Here is a 15,303-nt window from a genome sequence, read left to right as displayed (position 1 = left end):
TTTTTTCTTTAAGGATCGTGTAATTATCAACCGCCTGGACAGCATCTGCCAGGCAGTGCTTAAGGGCAAGTGGCCAGAAACACGACGCGTTTATGAGCCCGGAGGTGCAGTGGCCTCTTTCTACACCACCAAGCTGCTGGACAACGCCAACAGCCTGTGCGAGGACCCCGCTGCCTCGCCACAGGGGTCAAAGGTGACCAAGCATGTTGCAGAAAACAAGGAGTTCTCAGTAAAACTCAACGATGTATGTTGAATTCTCCCTACCTCCCCTCCTCCCTCCGCTTCGCCCTAAACATAGGATCCTTCCACTTCTGCTCCTGTGACCGGTGTTAGCTGCCTTGTTCAGCATGTTTCTCTGGTCTTCTTTCGTCTTTCCTTTGGGTATGATGAGTGGTTTTGACTGCCTGGCAGGAAGAGATATTAATTTAACAGCAGCCTCCAGCTCCTTTCCCATACACTCAATATGAATTGGGCTCCAAGGCTATGATTGCATCAGGACAAATCATTCAGTTGTAAGAATATAATAATAAGGTTCACTTTGAAGCCTCTCTTAACTGAAGGGATCTTATAATCTGACTGAAATTTAGTTCTCAGCTGTGGGTGTATTCTAACATGGCAATTCAATGGGCAGATTTCACTTCACTTCAATTTATTCCTTTTTTTTACATAAGGATTTTTCCCCAAACTGAATGATTTTTACAACCACAGATCTTCAAACACCTGCTGCTTGTTTTCCTTTAACATCTATATATTCTGTCAGCAGCTATCTCTTTGGCATGGCTTCCCAGTTCTCTCCCATCTATGAGCAGACTTTGCCCTGCCAGCCACTACCCACCGTGTGTTCATATGTCCCAGTACTACTAACAAGAAAATACCTGAGCAATATGTGTTGTTGTTAGTAAGACTTTCTTAATTTCTTACAAATGTAGTTATCAGATATTTTGTGTTCTGAATTCTACTTGATCGGTTTCAGACTAGTGAGGCAAGCTTCCATGTATAATTTACAGTCTAAGATAGAATGAACAAATTAGTGCAAAGTTTTCATAGTTCATAACCTTAACCTTTTTTCCCCTAGTTTTGACTGACACTCTTTTGTTTCTGTGTATAGCAGGAGGGAGGTCTGAAGTTGACCTTCCAGAAGCAGGGTCTTCCTCTGAAGAGGCCCCTGGAGTCTGAGGAAGGACCCCAGGCCCAGCAGCAGTACCTGGCCCGGCTTCATGAGCTGCAGAGTGCTTCTGACACGGGATTAGCTGATATCACCAAGCCCCAGTGCAGCTTTCAGACTGGTTTGTCTTTTTTTACATCAAGATATTTGCATGTATGTTGTTTTGACGTAGTTCCCTTTATCACCACTAGATGGCAGCAATGTGTACATTTGGTGACTTAACATCCCCTGCAGTCAGGCTGGCTTTGTTTACAGAGCAGGAATGAATTCAGGCTATTAATATTATTAATATTTTGACCTTTTCAGCTGTAACTAGAGGTGAAAGGACTTAAAGGTTCCCTTAAGTCTAAGAGGGAATGTGGCTCTATACAGATTTGTCCAAAATATATTTCATTTAAATTATGCTTAGTGAAAAGTAGTTAACCTAAAGGTGCTGGCTCTTCTGCAGTGAATCCAGGTCATACTAGTCAGATGAGGCTGAACGGAGTGCTGGATGGCCAACCCATGGTGAAGAAGCGGAGGGGAAGGAGGAAAAACGTAGAGGGAATGGACTTGCTTTTTATGAACAGGACCAGAGTCCCTGCTGTTCCCGATCAGGTAAGTGAGAATACAAAAATAAGTTCAAATATTCCGCTGTATATGCAGTAGATTATTTGATCTTGAATTGATTACAGTTCGGACATAAAATAACACTCCTATGTCCATGTATGTCCAGATGCCTCCAGGTTGGGGTGGTATTGGCCAGGTGGGCATGGCAGCGGCCTCTGCTCCAGTCTACAGCCAGAGTCCCAGCCAGAGCTCCAGTCAGAGCTCCAGTCAGATCCCTGCAGACACAGACAGCAGGGTCCCTGTCATCAGCCTCAAAGATGGCACCCGGCTCGCTGGGGACGATGCCCCCAGGAGGAAAGATCTAGAGCAATGGTTGAAAGAACATCCCGGCTTTGTAGCAGACACGGGAGCCTTTATTCCTGTAAGTCATTTTTTTCCTGTCCTCTGAACCACCTTTGTCCCTGCCCACATATCCTCGTAGATTATAATAAAGTGAAAGGGTGTCTGTAGTGTTACTAGAATTTAAACACTTCAATCTTTTATTTAACGTGTACTTACGGTATTGTTAAACGGTATGATGCTATTATGCATTTTTGAAAGATGGAATGAGTATGTTGTGCATGTAACAAGAAGTGTATGTTATCAACTGTTAAATAAGTGTGTTTCGTATTTGATGCATTTGATACACAGGGAGTAAACAAGATGCAAATGCAGTTCCACTTCCAGGACGGTCGGCCAAAGCAGAAGAGGCATCGCTGTAGGAACCCCAACAAGATTGATGTGAATAGCCTGACGGGAGAGGAAAGGGTCCAAATTATCAACAGGAGAAATGCACGCAAGGTTTGTTTGTGTGTTTTTTTTTTTTTTGAGAGGCTTTATATCTGAGGGACAATAATAAACATTTGTTTTCTCCTCCGAATTAAAAAAATTGATATTAATCGTCCTTTGAAAAGCTGTATTTGATTGCAGATTCATGTTATTGTGTAATTTTGATGATAGTGACGCGACTTTTCGTGCTGTAGCTCTGTCATCATAATGTAAAAGTGTTGGTCAAACAATTGTTCATGTGGTACATAATGCTACACTCAAATGAAGAGGTGCAAGAGATGTGAGTGTGAGTTTCTCATGTAACTTGCCATCTTTCCTGTAGATTGGTGGTGCCTTCGCTCCTCCTCTGAAGGATCTGAGCAGGTTCCTGCAGGAGAACCCAGAGTACGGAGTCCCACCTGAGTGGGCCGATGTGGTCAAACAGTCGGTGAGCCACCAAGAAGCACTTTAATCAGATCAAAACTTTGTTAATTGGTGTCATTAATGTATTAATGTACTAATATTTTCTTTTAACAAATAATATTTTTTGGCTCTTCCTTTTCTTCCTCTGTGTTTTGTCTAGGGTTACCTCCCAGAGAGCATGTTTGACAGGATCCTGACAGGACCCATTGTTCCTGAAGAGGTGAGCCGACGCGGACGTAGACCCAAGAATCCTTTGGCCAAGGCAGCAGCAGCCGGAACAGCCACTGCAGCAGACTCTGCTCTCAACCTGAACCCCCTGCTGGCCAATGGCCTCCTTCCCGGAATGGATCTCAGCAGCCTGCAAGCCCTCCAGCAAAACCTCCAGAGCTTACAGTCCCTGCAGCTCACCGCAGGCCTGATAGGGCTGCCGTCTGACGCCGGCAACCTGGCCGCAACCAACTTGGCTGCCATGTTTCCCATGATGCTCTCTGGCATGGCTGGATTGCCAAACCTGCTTGGCATGAGCAGCATGCTTGGGAAGCCAGCTCAGGAGGGTACAGGAGGCTCAGAGGAAAGGATAAAGGGAACGGCCAGTGGTGCAACGGGAGAGACGTCCACTTCTAAAGCTCCTTTGAACACCTCACACCTCGACACCAAAGGAGAAAGGACAGACAGTACGATTACGACTTCCTCCTCGGCTTCCAGCTCCACTTCCTCTGCTACTGCCCCACAAAGTGCTTCAGCTGCCTCTGCAGCCTCCAGTCACCCACTGTCTCTTAATCCCTTGTTACTCTCCAGTATGCTTTACCCAGGGATGCTTCTCACTCCAGGCCTTAACCTTCCTGTGTCTGCCACACAGCAGCAGAGCTCAAACGGTGACCCAATTATTCCTCCTACTACTCTTCTTCGTACTCCACCCGCGGCCTCCAAGTCATCACCTCAGGAGACAGAGCACGACCGAGAGGACCGAGACGAGGAGGACGAGGCTTTGGTTGAAGACGACGACGAAGAGGAGTCGGCAGATCAAAAAGAGAATAGTGGCGCTGAAGGTTCAGGGAAAGCCGAGACATCTTCATCAGAGTCTGGGAGTTCTTCTTCATCCTCGGATGATTCGGATTCCAGTGATGAGGATTGATTCTATTAAATGAATAAATAATACATTTATTTATGTATCGCGTAGAAATGTATACATACAGTATATTCACATATATGGATTTTGGCACTTGTGTTGTGATTTCTTTACATGTAAATACAAGAACTAACTAAAATGTTGTGTAATAAAGAACAAAAACTTTAAAAAAAAAAAAGAGAGAGGAAAAAAAACAGGAAAAGGTGATTCAAAAGCTACTGAAATCAAATTTCAGTGTTCGTTCACAAGGTACAGTCTTGTTTTGAGACATTTTGCATGTCAGGCTTGAGTAGATTTCTGAACTCTGTGAACTTGTACCACACAATTATGTACAATTGCAACAAAAAAAGGCATTATTGTAATTATGTCAGGATTTAATTTTATTAAAAAAAAAGTGAAACTACATCAATATGCTCGTTGAGCTGTACTATTAATATATTTTGATTGTTTGGGGGGGGGACGGGGAAATCGGGGAATGACACTTGACAAACACTTTGGTTTCTCTTGTACATATTCAGTACTTTTACAGGTTTGTTGACACTTATGCTTTGCAGATCATATTGTTGGATATGTCAGCAATAACTTGGGCAGCTAATGAATGTCACTGAAGCTGTAGATTTCTCTGTCTACCATGTTCCATCCCAGTGCACAACTGACGCAGCCTCACCACCCCCGTCTTGTGGCTCCGTGTCACATTAAAAACGGTCATTTCCACATTTCTCCTGATTGGTTTCTGGAAAGAGAATTACCTGAAAGCCCCTCCTTTTTTAATATCACTCTGATTTGAGGCAAAGTAGTATTTCAATTTTTAAAATGGATCTTTATTTAACTCTGATTTTTCAAAGGTTTTATTTTCCATATTCCTAATATTCACCATCACCTTACAGACATGTCCCAACATATTCCTTGGAGCACTTTATCTATCCACAGTAGGCATACATGTTCACTTGCACATCTGTTAATTCTTTTACAGTGTAAGAGTCTGTGGGGACTGAAAACAACCTTTTACTGTGTGCCAAAAACTGCCCTTTGACCCTCTGTGCTCCTGTCGGAGTTTAGGGTAAAAGTTCAGGACTCTTGTTGACCTGGATAATACTACTACAGCCCTGGTGTATTTGACTGCATCTTACCTCAACTGTGCTCGATGGCTTCACTGTGCAAATGTACATGTGCATGGGTGTGTTTTCTTGCTGTCCGTGTAACCAGTGTCTCTGCTGGAATGTGTGTGTGTCAGAGGCCCTTTTTTGTCCTCTTTTTGTTTGTTTTTTGGTTTCGTTTGTTAGTTTCTTTGTAACCGAGAGCTTCCACGGTGTTGTTTTCACGGCTGGACCTCTCGCCTGGTATCGACTGCTTCCATAACTTTCCAGTCTGAATGTTGCGCATCAAGGAGGGGGGGAGGCTTGTCAGCTAACATGGTGGGAACATCACGTTACAAGTTTTGTCCTTGATTCATCACAAATTTGGAGGGGAACGGTGTCGCGTGGTTGCCACCTGTCTACCAACGTCTTGGAGAACACAGAATCGTTCAAATCCTGGCTAAGATTGTAGTGTTTTGACAACGTCTTTGACATTTAAAGGTTTACTCAGTGCCAGGTGGGCTATTTTCAGGAAGGGCTTAATGAGAGCCGCTTGTGTCACTGGAAGTTTTGTGGCATTATTGTGTGTATTTCACTTCGTCTTCAACTCTGTTCTGCTGATTCAGTAGATGTAGAAGTGCCCTTATCCTGTACCTCTCTCTCTCAACTCCTGTCTGTCAGACATGCTTGTGCATTTCCTTCACCGTCCGTGCACGTGCTCATTGTAAGCTGTAACACTGGAGTTCACTCAAGTTTGAAGTACCTTTTTTTTTTTCGTAATTTTCTCTAGCACAGCCGTGCTTTGCTCTAGGACTGCTGTTTCACAGTGGACTGTTAAAATACGTATGTCAGAAGTGATTAGTGAGGTTAAGTTTGGACTTGGTTTGGACTGGGTACAACAAAGTGCTCCTCCTCCTCCTCCTCCTCCTCCTCTGCTGGAGAAACCCGCCGAAATAACAGTCTGATTAGTTTTTAAGTTTTGCTGTAGCATTCTTCTCGAGTGGGTTAAACAGGCCTGCGGTCTGAACACAAAGACCGCAGACGTGTCTGAGTTGCAAAGTTGCTTTAAAAAAAAAAAGTGGTTTTCTTGTTTGCCTGTCCTAAAGACCTTGTCATGGGTTTGCTTGCAATGCAATTGCAATTTTTTTTGTTTTGTTTTGTTTTATATTACAACTAACAGTATGGTATTTTTCTATGTCTAAATGAATAACGTGTACATCGTCACTGTCATTTTGTATATCTGCCCCCTCTGCTCTCTTTAAAAACTCGTAGTGCCCTTAAGCAAACACCCAGCCATTGCTTCTTCTGTTAGTGGGAGGCATTTTGCTTACTCGCTGTTGCTCCACAGTGTTGGCTCGATGGATTGATGTTTGTGCTGAGCCGCTTTAGGACACTCTTTGGTTGTCTTGTAAATGAGGGATCCTAAAGCACTGCTAGTGCTGGGGAAGAAGCAGTGTTAAAAACATGCGTTAATGACACACAGAAGTAAACAATGACCAATATGCAAGAGGAACGACGAAACACACACACACACACTACTGCTGTACAGGGAGGTCTTGGTTCAGTTTGCGTACATGTAATCACTGAGATAGACAAAACTATCATCAATGGATTTGTATTTTATTTTTGAGCTTATTATATCTTAAATGTCACCCTGGTCAGTTTTTGTCTTTTTTTTTTTTTTTTTTTTTTTTTCATTGGACAGTTGTAATATTTGCAAGTTGTGGTCTCTGTGTAGTCGAAATGATTCTTTATGTAGTGCAGGAAAACACGTCTTAAAAGTCATTTGTAATTTATTGGATTACTTTCTATGAAGTTCTATAGAGGAAAATTGAGGTTTAATTATTTTTATTAAACATATTCTTCTGACTATCCATAAAGATTGTCTTCGCCTGGTGCTTTCTCTTAGGCCTTGTTCAAGAAATTGTATGTAAAAGACGTTTTTTTTTGTCGCTTTGTTATCTGACAACGTTTCGATCCATTTACTGCTCTTTCACGTTTCTTTAATTTTTTTTTACATCAAAAAGCTTGAATTATACACCAAAGAACATAAGTATTATTGGTTAATTCAGGAAGTAAAAAGGTACTAAACACTATAGCATTTCTAGTGTCGCATCAGTGTTAAAATGTTAATATATTCTTATTCTTACTCTGTGAAGATTTCACGACTCAACAAATACAAATTGGTACAGTAACCGTAACATTAGGTTATAACAGAGGGTTAAAAATATCCCCTACTGTAAGTCCTCCATTCTTCCTCTTGGTGGTGCTCTGTAAGTCTAAGTCACCACTGACTAGGCACAGATGACAAGTTCGGGCATGTCTCTCCTGACAAAGGCCACTGAGCTGAACTTCCTCAATCTGCAGAGCAGCAGGTTGCCTGCTTTGAACCCTGCTGCACCTCCTTACTCCTCATTTCCACACACCAGACTTAAAGAGGAGTCTTAGATACGAGAGGAGCCTCAGTCAGGATCCTGAATCTGAACCTCAGCCTTGGTAAGTGATCGGCCTCTGATGTGTCGTGCTAGAGTTGCTTCAAAGTAATAAGTCCGATGACAGTTGCCTTTAAAAGGTCAATCTCACGTCTGTAACTGGCCCACTATTCACGTTCGATAAATGAATATGTATCATAGGCCGACGTTGATGCACTGAGCAGTTTTCAAAGTTGAGCGAAACAGTCACATTTAAATGTTTCCCACGTGTGTGAAAGTGAAAGCAAGGCCTAGTTTAATGCAACTTCTGTTGGTAACGAGGAAAAAAAAAAGGAAACAGGAAATGGGTGTGACCCAAATAAAGGAGTCACAGATAACACAATATTCAACAGCAGCTAAAGAGTTTGGGATTTATATGAGTTAAAAAAAAAAACACCCGAACAAACATGGAGGATGAAGAGGAGTAGGACGAAGTGTGGGGGTCAGTGTTTGATTCCTGCAGCTGTGTGACACATGTCACTGAGTTGGATGATGTGTTCAAAGCCTTTTCCTATCGTGCGCCAACAGGAAGCGCATGAGGTCAACATCAACAGAGTTGTATGTAAATGGCTGCATGTTGTACTGGATGTGTTCCTCTTTTTCAGCTGGTTCAGTCCTATTTTCTTTGTAAGTCGTAGCTTCGGGTCTCACGCCTGCTCCTGTGGAGACACAGACGATCAGTTTACCTTTCTTGTTTTGGTTTTTGTTTTAAATAGATCCAGCAAAGACTGAATGAAACACAAGTGTGTCTATACTTTGTGATATCTGCTCTCTCTCTCCTCATGGACCAGGCTGCAGTCAGTGTCAGGCCCCACCCCCTGTTATGTCTCCCGAGTAAAAAAAATAATAATGAATGTGTAGCACATTTTGTGATGTCTCACGGAGGACTTGTCCTTTTCTAAATGTGCCACTGTTCCTTCTTCATTTAGGGGACTTTGCAGCGAGGGAGAAAAAAAATCCTTCACCTCAAAACAGAAGGTAATTAAATAAGGTGCAACTGAGCCTCCGTTTATCTTGTCCATTCAAATAAACGTCACAATTGGAATTATGAAGTATTTCCAAATGGATCCAGTGACTGTAGCATTTCAAATTAAAATCTTCCCGAGACAGAATTTGGTACTTTATATTGAAAATGCGGTCTCTGCTGGACAGAGATAAAGAGATAATATCAAAGTGTATTGTGTGGTTGTTTCATTTGTGTCAGTTGTTTCGTTTCATTGTCTCATGTGAGCTTTTATGCCTTTTATTTATTCCGTCTTTTATTCATTATTCTTGTACAGCACTTTGGTTCACTGCGGTCCTCAAATAAAGTTGCATTGGACGGATATTTACAGTACACACATTAATGAGTAACATATTAATGAGTGTGTGTGTGTTTTATTTTTAGATGGAAGAAGAAGAAGATATGACACATTTTTTTACCACCAGTTTTTATGAATTGTTGAACATTGATCACTGAATGTATTGTTGGCCTCCATATTGACGCTCTCTCTCTCTCTCTCTCCCTCTTTTTTAACATGTAGGTTCCCATTCCTTGCTTTAACTCTCTCTCTCTGTGAGTGTGAGGGTCACCATGGCAACTGTGCCACAGAAGCAAAGGTTTGGCCCCAGTGACCGCCTGCTCGCTATGTTTAGGTTAGTGCTGCCGTCTCACTGTGTTACTCATGCTGCGTGTTGTCTGTGTCGCTGACGTAATCGCCACACAACACTTCATCCCTCCACCTCGCTCTTTGAAGCGCACGTTTGACATATATGATGTGGTCTTTTTCTTACCATAATGTGTTTGCACAAACAATAGTTTCACAACCACTTGAGAAGGTTTTTGTTTTTTTGTTTTTTTTCATTCCTTTACTGCTTCTCAGTCGCTCTCCTGTACATCTGTTTCAGGACATGCTCCACAAATCCAACCGAGGACATTAAAGCAAGGCTGAAACTCATGCTGCACACATTTCTGCTCCACCACAGGGACATTTTAGGCGACGAGAAGACCAAAGGTACACTAACATATTTAGTGTTTGAACAGTGGGATGGGGGGGGGTAGTTAAATGTTGGCGGATGAAGGCATAATGTGGGGCTTTCGTGGCACTTAATGGCACCACATGCCTTATGTTCGACATATCTGGAGGACAAATAATCACAGGCTTTACAGTGTTATTCATCTGCAGACCAGATTTTTATATATATATATATATTTATATATATATATATATATATATGATGTGCTTTTATAATTTGCAGTAATTAGTCATTAAATTCAAAACAGACCACAATGCTCACTTGTTTCATGTCTTTGAATAATCCCTGACTCCTCCGCAGCAAAACCTTAAATCCCTTCGCGATTAGAGACCAGGCCTGTTTGAGTTGTTTGTTTGTTTTTTTTAATGATAGACATTTAACTCTGGAACAAAGCCCTTGTTGCTGACACATGTCACCTTTAATCCATGTGACATTGTTCACAGAGTTGGCAGTAAGGTGTTGCTGGGAGGCAGGCTTCTGGTATTACAAGATCCTAGAGAACCTGATCTGTCAGGAGCAGCAGAGGAGGCCCATCTGTGACATCTCAGTAAGTGTGCACACTCCCCTCCTGTGGACGCATGTGGAAGTGCCGACATCAAGGTTGTGTTACCACGTGGGGGCGCTATAGGAGCGTTACTGTAAGAGGTGCAAGCCTGCGTCACACTACGGGCTTGTACTGACTTCTTCTGATTTGGGGGAACTGATTTGTTCAGGTATACAAAACACTTGTGCATGTTGTTTGTTGCAGGTCGTCTTGGAGACTCATCTTGTGCAGTCCTGTCTGGTGGCCTGTTGTCTGGAGATCAGCGTGTGTTCAAACCGTCTCCCGTGTGATTTACCTCTGCTGCTGCACATCTTGAAGATGGAGTCCTATCACTTCTGGAGGGTTTGTGTCCAAGCTTGTTATAAGCTTGATATAAGTTGTATGTGTGCATTTGCATACATGAACCTCACTTATATCACAGTGGTAATGTCTGGATGGAGAAGTGCCATAAAACCTTCCAGAGGTTTGAGAAGTGGCATTCTCCAAGTCAACAGCATAACTATGATTCACTGGAACTATGAGAGTGAATCTTTATAAATCTTTATATTCAAAGTGCACCGAAACATAATTTAATTTGAGTGGGTAGTGTATAAAGAGAAACAGAACACACAGAAGCAACGATGTGATATATCATATCCAGAGTTCAACAAATATTATCCTGTAACTTGATTCCAAAAGGGTAGAACTCTTTTCTTAGCAAAATATGATATTGCAACTATAACTCTAGATTTTCGATTCAAAGCTCAGAGTGACCTCATTTAAAAAATAATAATGATTATAATGATGATAACTTTATTTTGAAACTTTAAGTTCACATGTATCATGCAATGAAACACATTAACCTCACCATGGACAATCCACTATTGACACATTATATAACATCTAATAATTCATTTATTTAACGTCAACTGCTTTATCCTTGCCAGTCCATCTCAGGGCCGGGGCCGAACTAATCTTGATAAAACATAATACAAAACAGAAAATGCCCCTTTGTCATAGTATAGTGGACTAGGATTGGGCATTACAAGAATGTAAGGCAATAAGAGCTACAAGTAGGATCTAATATTGATTATATGAAAGGAAGATGAAGATGATTCACTTGTGTGACAGACGAGAGGGCTGTTCCGCCCGCTCATTTTCAAATTTTGACTCGGATCAAAGACAAAGACGAGTGAGCAGGCCCTGCCTTTCTCTGACCTTTCCTTTTCTGTGTGTGTGTGTGTGGCACAGGTGATTGAACTAGTGCTGCGGGCCGAGGTAGGTCTGCCTCACACCGTCATGAGACACCTTTTCCAAGTGGAAGAGAAAGTTGTGGAAGCCTTGGCCTGGACCAGCAACTCCCTGCTGTGGGAAGAAGTCAGAGCCAACGCGGGCAATTTCCCTACCTGCCAACAGGTTTGCAGTCACCTTTTCGACATTATTCTCAATGTTTTCCATCCCACAGTGTGACCTTGTAATTCATCTTCATTAAAAGCATCTAAAGCACCACAGTGCATGCGACCTTGATGTAGAATTGTGTATCGTCTGCAGGTGATGCCTCCTGCACAACTTGAGGATCCAAACGCCACAGACTTGCAACCCGACCCAAATCCTCAAGGTGGTATTCACTCTAAACTGTTGCAGTTCACCCCAATAAGGTTATGTTTTCACACTCACTATTTTTGGCTCTTACATACACTTTTTTTAGCTCTCATATTCACTATTTTTGGCTCTCACGTACACAATTTTACCTCTCACATACACAAAACACCTCTCACATACACTCTTATAGCTCTTACATTCACTTTTTTTAGCTCTCATATTCGCTATTTTTGGCTCTCACATACACTTTTTTGTGAATGTAAGAGCTAAAAGAGCTTATGTGAGAGGTAAAATTGTCTATACATTAACATTCGGAACACATACAGTTAGGGGTTGGATATTGGATGAAGCCAGATAGGCTGTTGGGGTGATAGTAGCACTGTCTTGCCTGACTTAACTGACATTGTTCTCCCTCAGGTGTAAACAGGTCTCAGAGAAGCAGCCCCCTTCACCTGTTTGCTCGCAAGGTCAGCTGATCTATCGCGTCATCACTTCTTGTATGTATCATAACACGGTGCTGTGTTCAGTTTCATGTCTTGCTCTCTCTCTTCTCTGCCTCAGGTCTACAGCCTGATGAGCAGGCGTCTGAGGCAGCTGTGCTCCACACTGAAAGTGCCTGATGACCTGCGGCTGAAGATCTGGACCTGTTTCGAGTTCTCGCTGGTCAACTGCACTCACCTCATGGTGAACCGTCACCTGGATCAACTGCTCATGTGTGCCATCTACATCATAGCCAAGGTGGGCATTGATATACAGTATGGAAGTATTACAGTACAGTATATACAGAATTGATCTCTCACGGATGTGGTGAACGTTTAACATCAAGAGCAGTAAACAGGAACTACAGCTGCTTGTTATTAAGGGTCTGTTTGTAATTATATCTGTAAGAAGGCTTACCTGGACATCTGAAAGGTTAAACCAGATTAAGCAATGACACCAAGTCTTTTTCATGAATCCCATTTATTAACCTTTGAAATGTGCTTTTCTTTTACAGATTACCAGGATGGAAATTTCCTTCAAATGTATCATGAAGTGCTACAAGTCGCAGCCCCATACCAGCAGAAGTGTAGGGTTTAATCCTGCCATCTCTTCAGTAAATACATAGATTAGCCTTCAATGAATAAAAAGTAGATAATGTTTTTTTTTTATTTATTTATTTATTTAGTTATTTCATTTTGTTTCATCAGAAGAGGTTGACATTTGAACATCCTAGATTGTGTGCATGTGTAAGAAATGTACTCTTTGACATATTGGTGAAGTAGAGTGGTTTCGCTCATAGACCTAACAACAGATTAAGAAGTCTTATTTACACCAGAGCCTCTACACCTCTAGTATTTTTACTATTACTACTATTTTTGGGTTCATTTTTGACCAACAAATGCCTGTGTTGCTTTGCACCATGGTTTGTGTCTGGGTTGTGTTTTACTGTAGAACAACAATAGTTTAGCGTCATTTTGTGAGGAGACTTTTTCTGTCCTCAGGTCTGCAAAGATGTGCTGATTTCAGGGAGACACGTGGACAACGCTCCCCAAAGTAAGAAAGCTTTCAGTAAAAACTAAACTTATCTACATGTGAAATTCATTCTCTGTGTAGATTTATTAAACCAGATCTAACAATGCTTATTTAGCAACAGTTTAGATTTAACTGAACCTCCTCTTTATACAGAATATCCACCATGAGTCAAGTATACTGTACTGTAGAGCTTCTGTACATCACTGCAATTTGCCAGAATGCTACACTCACTTGTGTGAAGTGGAGACAATGCAATCCCAACATTAGGAGTCATTTATTTCATGTACTCTACGGTTGATTGCAGACTGTGGAGACCACAACAACAGTCCACCGACTCCCGACTCACCAAGCGCACATTATCTAGGACCCTTTCAGGAACGGAGGGGCAATCTTATCTACTTTTACAACCAGGCCTATGTGGCACAGATGCAGCACTTTGCTAAACAGTTTGCCCGCCCCTTTGGGGTAAGTGGATCTCTGTCGGTGTGTGAATTCTTGCTGATGTTTGACGGAGCTAAATAAAATGAGAAGAAAAGATGCCGAGGGCCACATGACGCTAATTTGTGGAGATGATAATATACTGTAATACCTGTAATATTTGTTTTGTTCTTTTATGCTTTTCAGATTCTAAACTATGCGTTGGCATTTCTGTGCTGTACCACACAGTGACATTGAAGTGCTGGAATCTTGATTTTTCTAACACGTACCTTGTTCGCAGGTTGATACTCCCCCTCTGTCTCCGTATCCTCGACAAAGGAACGCTTCTCCTCGCAGACGCCAGCTGTCCAGTAGCCCCTCCATCTCTGTGTCGCCGTACAACCGCGGAACCGCCTCGCCACAAACGAGTGGGCTCTGCTACTACTTCAACAGGAGCCACCCGGAGGTCTGTGCTACGTAACGTTTGTCATTGTTGCCTCTTGAAGTGTGTGATTGATGGAAGTGTTCCTTCCTGCTTTACACAGTGTCTGCGTGACATCAACAACATGATCAAAACTGGCAGGTCACCTGCTAAGCGATGCTACGCGGTGTCACTGGGTAACGTGGAGGAAGACTGTCCTTCAGCAAAAAGGCCTCGTTTGGATGATCAGTCGGCCTGGCAGAGGCGACTCAGGGACGTGGCGGATGATCGCGCCGTGAGCGGGAACCAGGACCTCCGCGGTTATAAAGCCTGAGCTGCAGTAGAATTAAGAGGTGTAGGACGTCTCACTTCCTATAACAGCGATGTCAGGTGTTAGAGGAAAAAGTGCACTGCAGCTTTTTGTCTTTCGATCTGCCAAGAATTCAATTGGGTCAAGACCAACAACACTGTCCAGGTGTTTCCTTGACAAAGGCACTTAACCCGCAGCTCCATGGACACTGGTGGATGATGGTGGTTGCACTGGGCAGCTCCCTGCTGGACGTGTACGCTGCTTTGTGAAAAACGTAGGGCAAAGTGCTCGGTCAACTCTCTGTTAAAAAATAAACGCTGGACTGACAGCATAAATGGAGGTACTGTCAGTGTTTCCCCAGTGTCTTTGACCTAAATTTGACCTGATTCAGCATGACGAAATTCTAATTCGTTGAATGAAGTCTTTAGCATTCATTGTTGTTCTGTAATAAACACGTAATTCTTGCACATCATGTGCATGACTCAGCCCCAACAGTAAAACCAGCGGTGTTAACTTAAATGCTTTAGTATCCGTGTCTTCCTTTGACACTACATGACACTACTTATGTTTAGTTGTTTCTTTCTTCTTGTGTCTTTTGAGTAAGTCACAAATACATGGAGACAGTACAGTTGATCACCGTATGTCACGTTTTCAAAGAGGCAAATATCACCATTAACTCCAGCATCTGATAAGCAATCAAATAATCGAATAAACACGCGTGCATTTGAGAATGTGTCTTCATATTAGTTTGACGCGTTATTCCCTAAAGTGTTCTCTCCGTTCTGAATGAAAATTAATAACACAAAGTACTCTGGAGGGAGTAGTTTATCACTCAGCGTTATGGCCTCACTCTGCTCTGTTCGCTTTTAACAAAGTAATTCT

At 42.3% G+C, this 15,303-nt stretch overlaps 2 protein-coding genes across 8 annotated transcripts in view; both read left to right on the top strand.

Annotated features, from left to right (window-relative positions):
* Positions 1-4,775, top strand: part of chd9 (chromodomain helicase DNA binding protein 9) — a 66,193-nt gene extending 61,418 nt beyond the window's left edge. For 3 of the 5 annotated variants that reach the window (XM_044030570.1, XM_044030574.1, XM_044030575.1), the window contains 7 exons: positions 14-244; positions 1,109-1,286; positions 1,614-1,762; positions 1,881-2,135; positions 2,405-2,554; positions 2,865-2,969; positions 3,105-4,775. In XM_044030570.1, the coding sequence (XP_043886505.1) occupies positions 14-244; positions 1,109-1,286; positions 1,614-1,762; positions 1,881-2,135; positions 2,405-2,554; positions 2,865-2,969; positions 3,105-4,079 (2,043 nt within the window). In that variant the 3' untranslated portion in view covers positions 4,080-4,775. The remainder of the gene's footprint in view (positions 1-13; positions 245-1,108; positions 1,287-1,613; positions 1,763-1,880; positions 2,136-2,404; positions 2,555-2,864; positions 2,970-3,104) is intronic. The other 2 variants (XM_044030573.1, XM_044030571.1) reach the window with 2 other exon arrangements.
* A 2,657-nt stretch (positions 4,776-7,432) lies between these two features.
* On the top strand, positions 7,433-14,940 carry LOC122772814 (retinoblastoma-like protein 2). Of its 3 annotated transcripts, none has more exons than XM_044031118.1 (14): positions 7,433-7,645; positions 9,144-9,255; positions 9,508-9,614; positions 10,080-10,183; positions 10,385-10,522; positions 11,411-11,575; positions 11,711-11,780; positions 12,179-12,228; positions 12,323-12,499; positions 12,756-12,827; positions 13,243-13,294; positions 13,578-13,738; positions 13,992-14,156; positions 14,236-14,940. In XM_044031118.1, exons 2-14 carry the CDS (start codon positions 9,194-9,196, stop codon positions 14,443-14,445), a joined length of 1,533 nt encoding a protein of 510 aa, XP_043887053.1. In that variant the 5' UTR covers positions 7,433-7,645; positions 9,144-9,193; the 3' UTR covers positions 14,446-14,940. The 3 variants fall into 3 exon arrangements, with proteins under 3 accessions (XP_043887053.1, XP_043887051.1, XP_043887052.1); XM_044031116.1 differs by having other exon boundaries at positions 12,756-12,854; XM_044031117.1 differs by lacking the exon at positions 7,433-7,645 and adding an exon at positions 8,563-8,598 and having other exon boundaries at positions 12,756-12,854.
* Positions 14,941-15,303: the final 363 nt, after the last annotated feature.

Source organism: Solea senegalensis, linkage group LG7 (genome assembly GCF_019176455.1).
Source record: "Solea senegalensis isolate Sse05_10M linkage group LG7, IFAPA_SoseM_1, whole genome shotgun sequence".
NCBI classification, from domain to species: Eukaryota; Metazoa; Chordata; class Actinopteri; order Pleuronectiformes; family Soleidae; genus Solea; species Solea senegalensis.
Note: the sequence above shows the minus strand (reverse complement) of the source record. Positions and strands in the feature narration are given on the sequence as shown.